Source organism: Arvicola amphibius, chromosome 11 (assembly GCF_903992535.2).
Source record: "Arvicola amphibius chromosome 11, mArvAmp1.2, whole genome shotgun sequence".
In the NCBI taxonomy this organism is placed as follows: Eukaryota; Metazoa; Chordata; class Mammalia; order Rodentia; family Cricetidae; genus Arvicola; species Arvicola amphibius.
In genome coordinates, this window is record NC_052057.2 from 47,893,841 (window position 1) to 47,908,875 (window position 15,035).

The following is a 15,035-nucleotide window of genomic DNA, read 5'->3' on the forward strand; positions in this document are numbered from 1 at the left end:
CATATTTATCATCATTTATATGACAATGTCAGTGTGATAATGCTTCAAATTCATATGATGGTATTATGTCAAAGATTAATGCTGTCTTCTGTGTCTCCTGCACTGTAATGAATGCTAAGGCTGTAATATGTATTATTTCCGTACTCCAGAGCAACTCACACTAAGAGACATTGTCAAAGTGTCTCTGGGCATATATGATGAAAAGCGCCCTTCTTAGCTGCTAGGATTGGATGTATAGATGCACGCCCCCAATAGATGGCTCTTTGCCTTAGTGGACAAGGGAAGTCATGTCTGAATCACTGTATTAAGAGTGAGTGACAAACCCAAGGCACTTCAGGTCAGATGTTGCCCCAGCATCAGACATTCTCTTATGGTTGCAATGTCTTGATGCTGGATCTTTATGGTCAGAGTCTGTGATCACTGAGACTGCAGGCCTGAGTCCAACCTTCCCATGGGCGGCTGATCTGCACCATGCCTGGAGAAGACCCCTCAGGTCCCGTCTATGGATGGGGAACTGAGCAAGTCAGCGACTGAAGGAAAAGGATTTGAGACCTATGGGACCCTAGCACTACCCTCGCAGTAGAAGAAAAATTGAAGTGTGCAGGATGTACAAGGAAAAAGAAAGACTAATGAAACAACCCCTTTGTCCAACAAAACCCAGACCAGTCTGAATAATTAAAATTTCTATGAATCTGAATGCTCAATATAGCGCTTGTGCACCTTGGGTGAATGCCTGCCTCTAGGGCAAATACATAGACAACACAGTGTGAACTGATTCAAATGCACAGCATTTTATATTTGAATCAATACCAAGATACTGTGAACTTAAACACACCACTGAAAACTGCTTGTTAACGGCAGCAGGTGGGAATTCTTCCTAGTCACCAACACATCGTCTGCTTCGTTAAGTTACCTTTGTAGTCAGCTTTTCTCAGCCCTGCTTTAGGAAACCGTGCTGGGCAGACATGAGATGGGGAAGCCAGTGTTTGGAAGCCAATTCCTGTTGTCTCAGAAAAACTTTAGACTCGCTCACTTGGCTCCCATTAAGATAGTCTTTCCAGTGTTGTTTCCAACAAAAGTAAATACAGGGAACTCGGTGAGATGGAAAGAGAGAATAAGACTTCTGGTGTTTATTGTTCTGAGACTGACTGCACAGCAGAGGACCCTGCTGATTGGCTACCCAAATTTCTTTAATTATGGTTAGGAGGTCTCATTTTCAGATCCACAGAGAATCTTCTACAAATTTCCAAGCAGTCACGATACGCTTGGGGAGGTGAGAAGGAAAGCTTCTGGACTCTGAGACAGTGCCTGACACTTGAAAGGCCCAACCTGCACGCACACCAACCGTCTAGTCCAAGCCAGCAGCAAACCATGTCATCAGCATCTAAACAAGTGCCAAGCTGAGCAGATGTTGACTGGGGACAGAGCACACACAGATGCCTCCCACTGCCCCCAGCACCTGGGCCGCAAGGGTAGCCATGGCTAGAAGGGACCAACCAATGTTCAGTAGGTTGGTCCTACTGATTTTTGGTAGGGAATACTTTATTGCCTCAGTAACCCGGTGATGGCAGTGATGATGTATGAGGATTTTCAGTTAGGATGGGAAGGTATGTGTGTGCGTGAGTTTGTATGTGCGTGCGTGCGTGTGTGTGTGTGTGTGTGTGTGTGTCTGAGTGTGTGTCCACAAGGGATTATGATAAAGGCTGAATTGCAGAATAAGGCCCCAAATTTGTGGCACTGCTAATGAGACTCAGACAGAATCTGAGTCACTTCCTGGCGCATACATTCAACCTCAAGTTTCAGTGTGAGCATGTTTGGAGATGAGCCCTGTGCATGAGGTGATTAGGATAGGATGAGGTTATGAAGGTGGGGCCCCATCCTGGTTGGTTTCAGTTGTCAGTTTGGCACAAGCAGCATTCACCCAGGCAAGGAGTGGCAACTGAGGAGCTGTCTAGGTCAGACTGGTCTGCGGCCATGTCTGCGGGGAATTGTCTTAGTTGTTCATTGATGTGAGGCCACAGTACATTGTTGCCAGTTCCACAGCAGGACAGGTAGTCTTGGAACTGTATTAGAGAGAGAGAGAGAGAGAGAGAGAGAGAGAGAGAGAGAGAGAGAGAGAGAGAGAGCGCAGGAATCAGTATGCAGCATTCTTGCTCGTCTTTGGTTCAGTTCCTGCCTGCACGTTCCTACCTTGAGTTCCTTCCCTGACTTCCCACAGTAATAGACTGTTAACTGAAAGTATGAGGTGAACTAAGCTCTCTTTTTCTCAAGTTGCCTTTGGTTATGGAGCTTCTCACAACACGAAAAAGCAGAGTAGAGCAACCACCACGGAGGGAGAGTGGCCTTGTAAGAATAGATGCCTGAGCTCTTCTTCTGTCTCTCTCTGAGCCCTCTGGTGACACAGGAAAAATTCAGCTTTATGAGAATCAAGAGGAATGCCCTCACCTGAACCACAGTAGGCTGCCGCCTTGATCTTGGACAATTACTCTGTGATTTTAGAAATGTCTACTGCTGAACCCACTGGCTCTACAGCATTTTGGCACAACAGCTCAAGCCAAGTAAGAGAAATATGGATTCCTTACCAGAAGAAATAGAGGGAGGTGACCGACTAGAACACACTTAGAGAGAGCAGGGGTTGAAGTCCGTTAAGAGCATGCTTTCTAAATTAAATCATGCAAATGAACTGGACATCTTATAACTTTCCTAAAATCCTGGGTGATGTTAGTGAGCAAGGAATTACTGAGCAGATGCTACGTAGCTGCTCATGACGACCCCCTTGGCTCTCCTACAGACATCAAATCAACAATGTAATACAAAAGCCACAAAAAGAAGATTCTTACAATTTCCAAGTTAAGGCCTTTTGAAAAATATTAAAGGGGGACAAATCTGCAGCCTTTATAATGTATTAATGAGAACGTCTCTTTCTGTATTTCAGTACAATAGCATACAGTGTGTAAAAGAGCAGCAAGGAATTCGGGTCACACTTAGGACATATTAAAACACAGAATTGAAGAAAAGCACACGTTCCCTCGATTGGGGAAAGGGATTACATCATTTACCTGAAGGACACTCACAGTTCAACAGCAATGTTTAGAGCGGCATCTTGCTTGAGACTGGGTGTGCAGAAACCAGCTCTGAGTTCCCGTGCAAGATCATGAGGCGGTCCTGTGCAGTGGCTCAGTAAATGAAGTAGGGAAGGCCCTGTGATTGCTAACATTCTGTTATTGATTTGAAATGAAAAATCTCCAGCAGCCTTGGCTAGGAAGGCAGGGGTAGGGAGAGCTCTGCAAGGAGATATTTGTCTGACAACACTCAGGACCACAGTGTAGCCTGGGGACATGTGTGGGTCGGGAAGAGGAATGGAGTCGTTAGCTAACACCAGTTTGCTTTTGTAAATGTGATTTCTGTGTGTGTGTCTTTCTAAAAAAACAAAAGAAAACAACAACAAGTCCCCCGCCCCCCAAACTCAACCCTTGCAGTGTTGGCTCTTTCAGCTTTCTATACGCTTAGGAACCCCGGGTGCTCACACACGGGTGCTCACACATGGGATAAGAGACTCATCTGATACCCACATTCAGTTGTGTGCTGCGGATAAAGTCCAGGACTGGCAGGATTCGCTTCCCCACCGTCTCCATGAGTCTCACTGTATCTTCTCTGGTCAGCAGAGAGAAAGGCGTTTTATGTTCTAGAAATTGTAACAATAAATTTTTATACTTTGATCCCCCAGAATTCCATTTTAGAATGCTTTCTTTAGTGAGCTATAGATAGATATTTCAATATTAAGAGATAGGAAATCTTTAGTATGGACACTAGTTCCACCCCAGCCCATGTGTGTAACAATAAAAGCTCTCTGAGGAGAAAGGCAGAGGAGACGTCACCCTTTAGAGACTGACATTTACTCATTTTCTTGATTGAGAGATCTAAGAGACAACCTGTGACAAATTGTGTATCTCAGCAGAATATGTTTGCCTTGAACTGTGAAGAAATGTTGTCATAAGCACGTCTGTTTCTTGTCTTGCCCCACTCAGGTATTCTTCAATGTGTGCAGATGCCATTGACTTTGAATGTGGCCTGAGGCAGAGATATGCCTGGGGGGGGGAGGGGGACACTGTTCCAGGCAGAATTCCAGTTCTTAATTGTGTGGGTACCTCACAAGGCACAAGCTCAGCCTGGTCATCAAGTCAGTCTGTAAGTCTGAGATTTCAATTTTATGTAACCATTTTCTAGAAAATTTTAACCGAAATTACTTAACACCATCAACTGTGTGCTCTCCAGATGACTTGGACTCCCAACTAATTGTCTGAGGAACGACAGGAGCAGACGCTAATGCCCCAGCAGAGAGTCCAGGTGACCTGGAATTGATATGGGTGCTTTTGATTTTATGTATTAGTCATGCTGACAAACGGCTTTATATTTGCTCCTTAATGATGAAAGACTATATTCTTTATTTTTCTTTTTCCATTGTGTGTGTGCGTGTGTGTGTGTGTGTGTGTGTGTGTGTGTGTGAGACCTTTTCAGTTGGCATGTGTGTGTGCATGCATACATGTAGGGGGCCAAGGTTGAAGGCAGGACTCGTCCTCCATTGGTTTTCCACCCTAGTGATTGAGACAGGGTCTCTCAGTCATACCCAGAGTGTGCTGATGTGGCTGCTTTAGGTAGCCAGCTTGATCTGGTGATCCCATCTCTGCCCTTCATGGCTAGAACTACACTAAGCTTCCCCCAGCATTTCCGTGGGATTCTGGGAATTGAAAATTTAGTTCTTATGCCTCTTGAGCTAGTACTTCAATTGCTGAGTGCAGTCCCCAGACCTGAAAGTCCGTAGTCTTGGTGGCTATGCCAGGCAGTGGTGATGGTGGTGCCTGGATGGGATGCTAGGAAGGAGTTGGTAAGCACTCCATGATAACGTACAGTGTGTTCCTGGGGGGAATTCTCTCCTGAAATCAGCGTTCATGTATTTTTAATCAACCCACAAAGAAAATTGGAAAGACTAAAATGACTTAAAACCAAAGATTTTTGTATATCCAGGCCCTTCTACAAGCTTGGTGCTGGGACACAGTCCCAGCCTTGTCCCAGTTTAGAAATGGGAACATTTCAAAATGTAGCACATCGAGGTTCCAATCACCTGTGAAAGTGGGCAGCTTCCTGCTTGACACCTTTTCCAAAAACTTCCCATCTTCTTTGTTCTTGAACCCAAGCGTCAAGAGATACTGCTGAGGAGGAAAGGACGACCAGTCAGCTGTCTGGGGCAGCACGTGGAGCCCTTGGCTGTCTGCAAAGGGCAGAGAAAGAAGCAGGAGTCTGGCTGCAGTTGCATCATTTTCGATAGATAGAAAAGCGATAAATATTAAAGGCACATTAAAGGCACAGAGAAAAATTATGTGCAGCAAAAGCACAAGTGGCTAATATATAAAATTGTACTCCATCATTTGTATTTTCCGGGTGATAATAAATACACACAAAGCACGGTAATAAGCCACGAGCGGATCCCACGGCCATCTTCCCCCATTCATAACAACGGGCATTCAGGAGCAGCTCATGGGAGGGGTTATTGTTCTCTGTGTGGTTGATTTTGTATCCTAGCTGAAGACTACGGAAACAATGTGACATAAAAGGAAAGAGAAAAAGAGCAAGGTGAGAATGAAAACGAGAGGGTGCTGGGAAACTGGCTCTCTGCACGTCCAGGAGCAGCCCTGGAGTTAGCAGCTCCTGCTACACAAAACACGGTTCAACATGCATCAAAGACTTCATGTGAGACTCGGAATTCTGAGGCAGCAAGAAGAGAACCGGGGAAGCCCTTCAGGATTAGATACAGGTGAGGATTTTCTGCAGAGGGCTCCACTAGCACAGGACATACCCTCCAAGTTGACAAATGAGACGGCACAAAGAAAACGTTTCTGCAAGGCAAAGAAAACAATGGCCCGAGTGAAGAGACAGCCCACAGGACCGGAGAGCTCTTTCCTGAGCACGCATCAGACAGGATTAGTATACCGGATATGTGAAGACCTTCAAAATTAAACACCAACACCAGTCAGTCCCCAGCTTTCCTCAACAGACTATTCTCAAAAAAGAAGAAATACAAAAGGCCAATAAATACTCGGGAAAATGTGCAAAATTCACAGTCATTGGGGAAATTTGAATTAAATCTGTTACGGGCAGGCCGGGCGGTGGTGGCGCACGCCTTTAATCCCAGCACTCGGGAGGCAGAGGCAGGCGGATCTCTGAGTTCGAGGCCAGCCTGGTCTACAAGAGCTAGCTCCAGGACAGGCTCTAGAAACTACAGGGAAACCCTGTCTCGAAAAACCAAAAAAAAAAAAAAAAATCTGTTACGGGCGCTCTGGTGCCAATTTGAGTGGCAGGTGCTACCACCTGGTACTAGAGTATAGTCCAGACCAGGGCCGCTGCCTAGGGCCAGGTGACCTGGCCGCTGCCTGTGGCCCTGCAGCGGTCAGGGTCTGAAGTGGTGTCTATGATTCTTGTTATCACTGAAGGTTGTGTGGGTGCCTTGGGTGTGGTCAGTCACCTGAGATCATTGGTGCCCGAGGGCCGTATGGTGCCCGAGGGCCGTATGGCTGCAGGTGCCATACTGATCTGGGTGGCCCAAGCTGCTGCCAAAGGCCATGACTTGGTCCTTGGTCCTGCTGCAGATGGGGTCTGTAGTGATGTTCGTGGTCTGTGCTAGCACGGGGGCTCATTGAAGACATGCTGTGTTGAGCCAGACTGCCTTTCCCTGGCCCTGGAATGGCTGACCCCGCCTTTCACTGGATATTGTGGAGGGAGAGCTAGTCCCACCCCTCAGGGGAGAGCTGCTCCCCCATCCCTTACCCCTGCACTCAGGAAAGATGGTCCCACCCCGCACCACAGGCATTCACCCAGGTGACCCAGCCCAGAGTGTGTGAGAATAACAGAGTTTACCCCACTCCCCTAGTCTGCCATGGGTTAGGGGAAAATGCCCCCCCCCCTACCTGCAGCAGGTGAGAGACCTGGCCCTGGGGTCACAAGATGAGAGAACAGCCCTGCCCCTCACTAGCTGCAGCACACCAGATGGTGGCAGAGTGTGCCCTTCACCCCGCTGGGGCAGCACACTAGATCTGACCCTGTTGGCGGTGGCGTAAGTGAGCCAGTCCTGAGGGCATGAGCATTAACCCATCCCTCTCAGATACCCCTACAGCAATCAGGAGAGAGCAATCAGAGCAGAGCTGGCCCTGGTGTTGTGATCTGAGGACCCGAGAGCAGGAGAACTGGCCCTGCTCCTTGCTGCAGACTGCACTGAGTGACCTCGCCTAGTCAGAGCTGGAGAGCTCACCCAGGTAGTGACCATAAGGGGAAGCTGGTGGGCCGACACCAGTGCAGCTAGCACCCAGGCCCAAAACCAAGGCTGTGAGGTGGCCCACCCAGCATCCACGCCACTTAAGAACTGTTGGAGCATGTGAAGGGGACGAACCTACAGATCCAAAACTGCAGGATCTCCATGACACAGGACAACATCAGGATATCCAAGAGGAGCCCCAGTGAGAGCCCAGTAATGGTGGTATAGCAGAAGCCAGAGGCCTTGAGCCAGATCAATGACTCATGGCAATGAACACTTGAATGAAAGATGAATGGACCACACGGTAAACTGTGCGACTCAGTGAGCCACACTGCAGCTTCTATGACAAGGTTCTTCTCTCTCTCTCTTTTTTTGCTTTCTTTCTTTCTTTTTTTAAATTTGTTTTTGTTTAGGGCAGAGGGCAGATGTGAGGGATGGGGAAGAAAGTGGGATTGGAATGTACAATGTGAAATCCACAAAGAACCAATAGAAGTAAAAAAACAAACTCTATCTGTATTTATTTTGTTAATAACATGTAAATTTCTTAAAAATCCATAATTCCCATACTCCTTTATTGGAAGAAAGTCTAGAGCTTAATCTTTTTTATTTTTAATTGTTTTTATTGAGCTATACATTTTTTCTCCACTCCCTTTCTCTCCCTCTTCTTCTACCCTTTCCCGTGACCTCACACTCCCAATTTACTCAGGAGATCTTGTCTTTTTCTCCTTCCTATGTAGATCCATGTATGTCTCTCTTAGGGTCCTCTTTGTTTTCTAGGTCTGAGACTCTATCTTAACCCAGTCATAATGGCCACCATTAAGAAAACAGCAGCAAGCTGGGTTGTGCTTGTGCATGTCTTTAATTTCAATGCTGTGAGGCAGAGGTAAGCAGATCTCTGTGAGTTCGAGGCCACCCTGACCTAAAAAGTGAGTTCCAGGACACAGAGAAACTCTGCCTCGAAAAACAAAACAAAAAGAAAGGAAGAAAAGAAAAGAAAGCAAATAGCAGCAACAAGTGTTGTCAAGGATGTGACTCGAGAGAGAGATCCTTATTCACAGCTAGTGAGATTGTAAATTGGCACAATCACTATGGCGATGGCATGGGGATATCTAAAAGTATAAAAAAAACAGGACTATCATCTGACCCAGCAATATCATTCTTGGGTGTATACTCTAAAATCAACATACCTCAAAGATAGTCATAAATCCATGCTTACTGCTACATTATTTATGGTAGCTAAGAAATAGAATCAGCCTTGGTGTCCATCAACAGATGAAATGATAAAGAAAATGTGGTATGTATGCACAATGAAAGTCTATTCATCCAATGAGGAAAAATAAAGTCATTATGGTAGGGAAAGTAAGCCTGGCTAAGAAAGAGGATTGTTTTCCCGGCAGACGTGGAGCCGGGACGTGTATGTGTGCACGTGTGTGCGCACGTGTGGAGATCACAAGCCTAGAAAGAGGACCATCAAAGGGAAAGAAGAGATTCTAAGTTGCGGGAAGAGAGGATTCTGGAGCACAAATGACATAGAATTGAAAGGTGGTCTGTTAGTGAGGGGGAAAGGGTCCAGTAAGCTGGGGACCAGACAAGAGAGGGCATAGTGAGAGAGGAGAACAAGTGGGAACAAGGTACACACTTGCATGAGGGAGCAGAGGGATAAGTAAAACAGCATCAATAGCAAAAAGAAGAAGGTATACATAAAAATACCTTGATTAAACACATAGCGTTACATGCTAACTCCACCAGAGTTTCGTGAGGAAAACCCTGAAGGGATGGCAGCATCAACTCTAGTAATTAGACTTGTGTCGGGAGCACAGATCTAAAGCAGGTTCAGTTCTTCATGGCTGTAAGAGCTGCTGATGGTGGAGGACCACTTCCTGGCAGTGCTTTAAGTGTTGGGTGCGCGTTGTCTTTATGACTGATGATGTCACTTACACCAAGGAATTAGGAAAGTGGAGGGACCTATCTGGGAGCTACCTAGTCAGCGAAAGCAGCCTGAAAGTGGCAGCAAGGACTGATACCCACAACAGGCCCACCACAGTCTGCCCACTGTGCCCTCCTTGGGATTGGGTGGTTTTGTGCTACTTTGCGGAGAGAGGTCATCCTTGTGCCTTGACAACGAGATCTGCCCTGCTCATCATTATTGTGAACAGCAAACCATTGCTCTACTATAAAAGACTTCTAAATTAGCAATGGGGGAACACAAGGCCAAGTAAGCTTAGTGCTGAGTCCTCCTGGAGAGAGGAAGGGTGCCAAGCTTTAATATATTGCAATTATGATTTTGTTAAGGATCAGTTTTTAAATAATATAGCATCGAATGCTCCAGTTCGAGCTTTCCCTCTTTATTGGTCATGTTTCTTTGGTGAATGATAGGCATGGCTTATCCTGGTTGTGTTGTCCAAGACCCCTTGCTCCTGTTCAGCTAAATGTTTGCTTAGAAGCTGCTTATTTATTTAGGCAGGGTCTCCCACATGGTCCACACTGACTTGGAACTCATGATCCTCCTGCCTCAGCCCCTGCCCTGCTGGGATTCTGAGTGCACCATCACGCTGGGTTCTGACGCCTGCAGCATTGGAAACTTGACCATGGATCACACTCTCCCACCCCTAGAGCCCCTACTGTGTTTCACATGTGGCAGCTGCCCAGAGTCTCTTCCTTTTCCCATTTGTCAGGCTACAGTGTGTGGGAACTGGAGTAAGTTCTTGGTACTCTATTGAACGTATGTGTTAAATAGATTAATATATTCTGATTCTTCCATAAAATCCAAACCTAGGACAGAATCATAGCACATATGTAGTAGTCTTTCTTTCTTAGTAGTAGATCTTGGTTGGGATCTTCATGAGGACTGGCATTTACCTGAGATTTCTACGTCACATGCTCTATTAAGATCTCTTTTTGCTCAACACATATGAGGGATAAGGTATGTCTTTTTGCTAGCCTTGCAGATTATGAAACTGATCTTCAAGAGATTACATACAAGCCTGGGGAGATGGCTCAGTTTTCTGGTAAGGTAAGGCATTTGCCATGTAAGTAGGAGGACCAGAATGTAAGCCTCAGCATCCACATTAAAAGAAAGAAAGAACAAACTAAGTGTGATGGAGGAGTGTCTATGTGTTAATTTCATTGGTTAATAAAGAAACTGCTTCGGCCCTTTAATAGGACAGAAAATTAGGTGGGCAGAGTAAACAGAACAGAATGCTGGGTAGAAGGCAGTGAGGCAGATGCTTTAGGCAGTCGCCATAGTCAGACACCATAGCTCTCCTCTTGAAGATGGACGCAGGTTAAGATCTCTCCTGGTAAGCCACCACCTCGTGGTGCTACATGGATTACTAAATATGGGTTAGTTAGCCAATAAGAGGCTGAAACTAATGGGCCAGGCAGTGTTTAAAAGAATAGTTTCCATGTAATTATTTTGGGTGTAAAGCTAGCCCCTTGGTGGGACACAGCCCCGCCGCTCCTTCTACACAAGTGCAGTAGTATGCGCCTACAGTCCCAGTGCTGGGGCAGAGAGAGGCAGGTCCTTAGGCCTGCTGGCCAGCCATCTAGTTGAATAGGCTGAGGGAGGGTTCAGTGAGAGATGTGGTCTCAGAAACTAAGGTGCGGTGTAATTTAGAAAGACATTTGATGTCACTCTCTGACCTTTACCCTCAAGTGCATGTCTGCTATCCCAAAACAAGCACACACACAAATCAAAATCAGTCCATGAAATCCTCAGGGCAGAGTGTCCCAGACAGATTTGATGACACTGCCTGGGACCGGATTTTTTGCAGAGGAAGTAGAACAAACACCTTGACATTCGGGGTTTTGGTTGTGCTAATGATGAAACAAAGTAGGCATGAGGGCTTGGTTGAGCAGGAAACACGAGAAGTGGAGGGGTTGGCTCGCCTGCAACATTTGCTGAATGACGAGGAGACCAGTGTCACTATGGGAAGTGATTAGACAGACTAGAAAAATTAATGTGAACCCCAGAGCCAACTTATTATAAAGCTGACAAAATATAAGTATGTTTTGACTCTTTTTGGTCCTATATTCATCTCTTCCAATGTGTATTTGATTAATTATTAACTTCTAGGTAAAGTTTAGAAATGCGATTAGACCATTAGTGCATATTGTTAACTTTAGATAGGAATGTAAACGATTGCTTTTGGTTTTGTTTTTCCTTCCATTTATATGCAGAGTAATTGCAGTCTGTGAAAGTCTAGCTTGGCAGGTAGTCTATGACCCCACATGACAACACACTTCCCAAATGTGATGCTCATGTAACAATCTGAGTTGAATTGTTCTCAACTCTGTGCTCAAACCTGTGTGTCTGAAAACCTTGTGCTTCTGATGGATAAGAAGTTAATCATATTATATTGTCCTTTGGTAGAATTGATTTTAAGAAATGTCCCTTTTGCTCCTGTGATGTCAAGAATACTGGGAGAAAATAAGTTCTTTTAGTCTGTCCCTTTAGAGTTTGTCACTATTGGAGTTGAAATTAAAAAGCCCATAATAGAATTTATTATTAAAATTCAGCTTGCAGGTGTGACATAATTCTAAGTTTTTACCACACGAAAGTAGATTCTTAGAAAATACTATCAAAGAGGGACCATAAAGATTATACTTCTTGCAAAATCCTGTTTTTCAAGCCTTTCTCCCCACCAGACGAAAGATAGCTAATGCTTAGCTAAAGAGGTTTAAGTAGTTGTTCATTAATCCAAATGTAGTGTGTGAGAGAAGGCTGGCATTGCCTGATCAGCTGGGGAAGATCCTGAAGCTCTTTGATCTCTCAATTTCTGCTCTTTCCTTTTTAAAATCTTATTTCTGATGTTTTGTGTCTGTCTGTCTGTCTCTCCTGTTTTTATATACTGTGATGGTTAGTCTAGAGTTACCTAGGAGACAGACAGGCCTCTGGGCATGCCTTTGGAGGATTACCTTGTGTTATTTGAGGTGGGGTGGTCTGCCTGCTGAGGGGCCCACTGTTTCCTGACTGGGATCCTGGCCTGTGTAAGTGGGTAAAGGGAACTGAGCAGCGGTTAAATGCACCATCATCCTTAGCTTCCTGACTGTGGATTTCATGTGACCAGTTGCTTCGATCCCCCGCCACCCCCACTTCACATTCGTGATGGACTGTGTCTTCGAACTATTAGTTAGAATAAACCCCTTCCCCTTTACCTTGCCTCTCTCGGGGAATTTTACACAGTGACAGGAAAAGAAACAAAGTGTGCTGCTTAGTATTTTGTTGATGTGACAAAGGCTGGAGAGTCATCTGAGAAGAGGGAGCCTCAGCTGAGAAACTGGCTCCATCAGACTGGCCTGTGACTGATTGCTGATGTGGGAAGGCCCGGTGCTGCCACCCCTAGCCTGGTGGTCCTGGGCTCTAGAAACAAGCAGGCTGGATAAGTCATGGAGATCAAGCCAGTAAGCAGCATTCTTGCATAGCCTCTGCTTCTATCATCTCCTGTCTTGAGTTCCTGGCTTGGTTTCCCTTGATGATGGATGGGAACCTGTCCGCCACATTGGCCCCTTTCTTCCTGCGTTTCCTTTTGGTCATGGTGCTCATCATAGCAGTAGAACACCCACTGGGAGACTGAAACACAAATGCTGATTCTTTCTCCAGGGATTCCCCAAAGCTTCCTGTGGCTCTGTGACATAGCGTACACACACGCTTGGGAGGACTTCTCTAGTCTTGTGGGTTTCCTATTCATTCTAACTAAAGCAGGGAAGATGAATGTTACAGTCTCATCTTAAAAACTTCACCAAATCGTAACACATATTTCCTAGTGACTGCTGGGACTCCTGTCTGCTCAGCATTCCAAAAGTTAACTCAAATGGAGCAAATTTGCTCTCACTCAGAGAGACTTCTTTCTCTTCACAGTGTCCCTTCTCCTGATGCTTGTCAAAGTTATGAGAGTAATCACTGTTCAAGCATGTTTTTTTTTTTCCTCTGGATCAAATTTCAAGGCCATTGTTGACTTGCATTTCCTCGATTCCTTGAAACTTAATGGCATCTCAAATCCTCAGAGTGCTGGTTATACACCACCTTACTCTCCTTCTGATGTAGGTGGGTCTTCTATCTATCTGTTGCTTTCATTGGTTAATTAATAAAGAAAACTGCTTGGCTTGATAGGTCAGAGCATAGGTAGGCAGGGAAGACAGAACAGAATGCTGGGAAGAAGAAGGCAGTGAGACAGTCGCCATGAAGCCAGCCACCACGTCAGACATGCTGAACCTTTCCTGGTAAACTACCACCTTGTGGTGCTACACAGATTATTAAAAACGGGTTAAGCAAGATTTGAGAGTTAGCCAGTAAGAGGCTAGAAACTAATGGGCTAGGCAGTGTTTAAATGAATACAGCTTGTGTGTTGTTATTTTGGGTATAAAGCTAGCCAAGTGGGAGCCGGCAGGACGAAAAGCAGCCCTGCTTGCCTCCTCATTACGTCCTTCCGTGTCTTACAGTCATCATCTCACTTGGATTTCTGTCACACAAAATCATGGTACAGAGATGGTCTCGCAGCAAGCACCATTATTAGCGGTATCATTGCACAATGATACAGCCCCCTTCTGCCTGCCTCTGCCCTAGTTTCCCTCAGGAATCTCAGTGGTTATTTCTCAGGTAACCAAGATTCATTGCCCTCTCCCATAAATAATGAAAATGTTTCCTCTTTAAAAGGCATAGATAAGCTGGGTGTGGTAGGCTTGCCTTGAGCCCCCATACTCTGTAGACAGGTGTAGATAGAGTACAGACATAGATAATCAGGGTGTGGTGGGCTTGTCTTGAACTCCCCATACTCTGGAGACAGGTGTAGAGTATAGTTTGAGGGCTGCAGAGCAAGGCCCAGTCTCCAACAACTTCAAGGAAGCATGTAAAATTTCTGTCTCGGTTTTATGTTTTCGGTATAACTCTGCCATCACTTCATCAGATTTCTCTATGTTGCATCAGCTTGTGTCTTATCCTTCCGAACTTCTGTTTGTGTCTCCAAGGGCACAAAATCATTGTCTTCTTTCCCCATTTTTGCGGTTGTGTCTAACTCACCTCCTCTTGTCTGGAAGGCTTCCCTGACTATGTCAGTCATCTCCCAGACTCTCTTCAGCCCAGCGGCTCTGCTGTTTCGCCAGGACACTTCTTACCTCACCAACAGGCTAATGCCACTGATGCTCGCATTTTCAGGACATATTCGCACCACGAGGGAACTGGCGAGTGCTCAATCAATTCTCCAATTGAATCTAGAAACACATTTTTTTTTCAAGTTCCAAATTTTGAATGATGCAAATGAGAACAAATGTCTGCTGCTTCTGAGATATGGCTTATGTTCTGTAGGGAAGAATTATACTGATTCACATTTTGACTCAAGCTCAAATGGATCATGGTTTATCTTACAGAGGGCTACTCAGTTGATCAGACACTGGAGTGAGCGTAGCAGCTTTGACGGGGTCGAGAGACTAGTTTTACAATTAGACTGTATTAATTACTTCTCTGTAGCTGGGACAGGATACCCCAGCAGAAGTAATGCAGAGAAGGAAAGGGTTTATTTAGATTTGCAGTTCTAGAAGGAGACAGTCCATTATGGAGGGAACATCCTGGCAGCAGAAATCTGACTCCAGCCTGGCTGTCAGGAAGCCATGTGCCGTCATGTGTGATCATACTTCATCTCACACAGGGAAGGTTGGGGAAGACAAAAATATGGAATGACGAAGCCTGCCCCAGTGACACACTTTCTCCTGCAAGATTCCATCTCTTTTTTTT

The 15,035-nt window shown here is 45.5% G+C and overlaps 1 protein-coding gene across 1 annotated transcript in view; it reads right to left on the reverse strand.

Moving 5' to 3' along the window:
* Spata16 (spermatogenesis associated 16) overlaps positions 1 to 15,035 on the reverse strand; it is a 269,197-nt gene that overhangs the window by 39,124 nt on the left and 215,038 nt on the right. Inside the window, exons 6-7 of the mRNA XM_038348424.1 lie at positions 5,123 to 5,269; positions 3,573 to 3,685 (exon numbers count right to left, since the gene is read on the reverse strand). Coding sequence (XP_038204352.1) covers positions 3,573 to 3,685; positions 5,123 to 5,269 — 260 coding nt within the window. The remainder of the gene's footprint in view (positions 1 to 3,572; positions 3,686 to 5,122; positions 5,270 to 15,035) is intronic.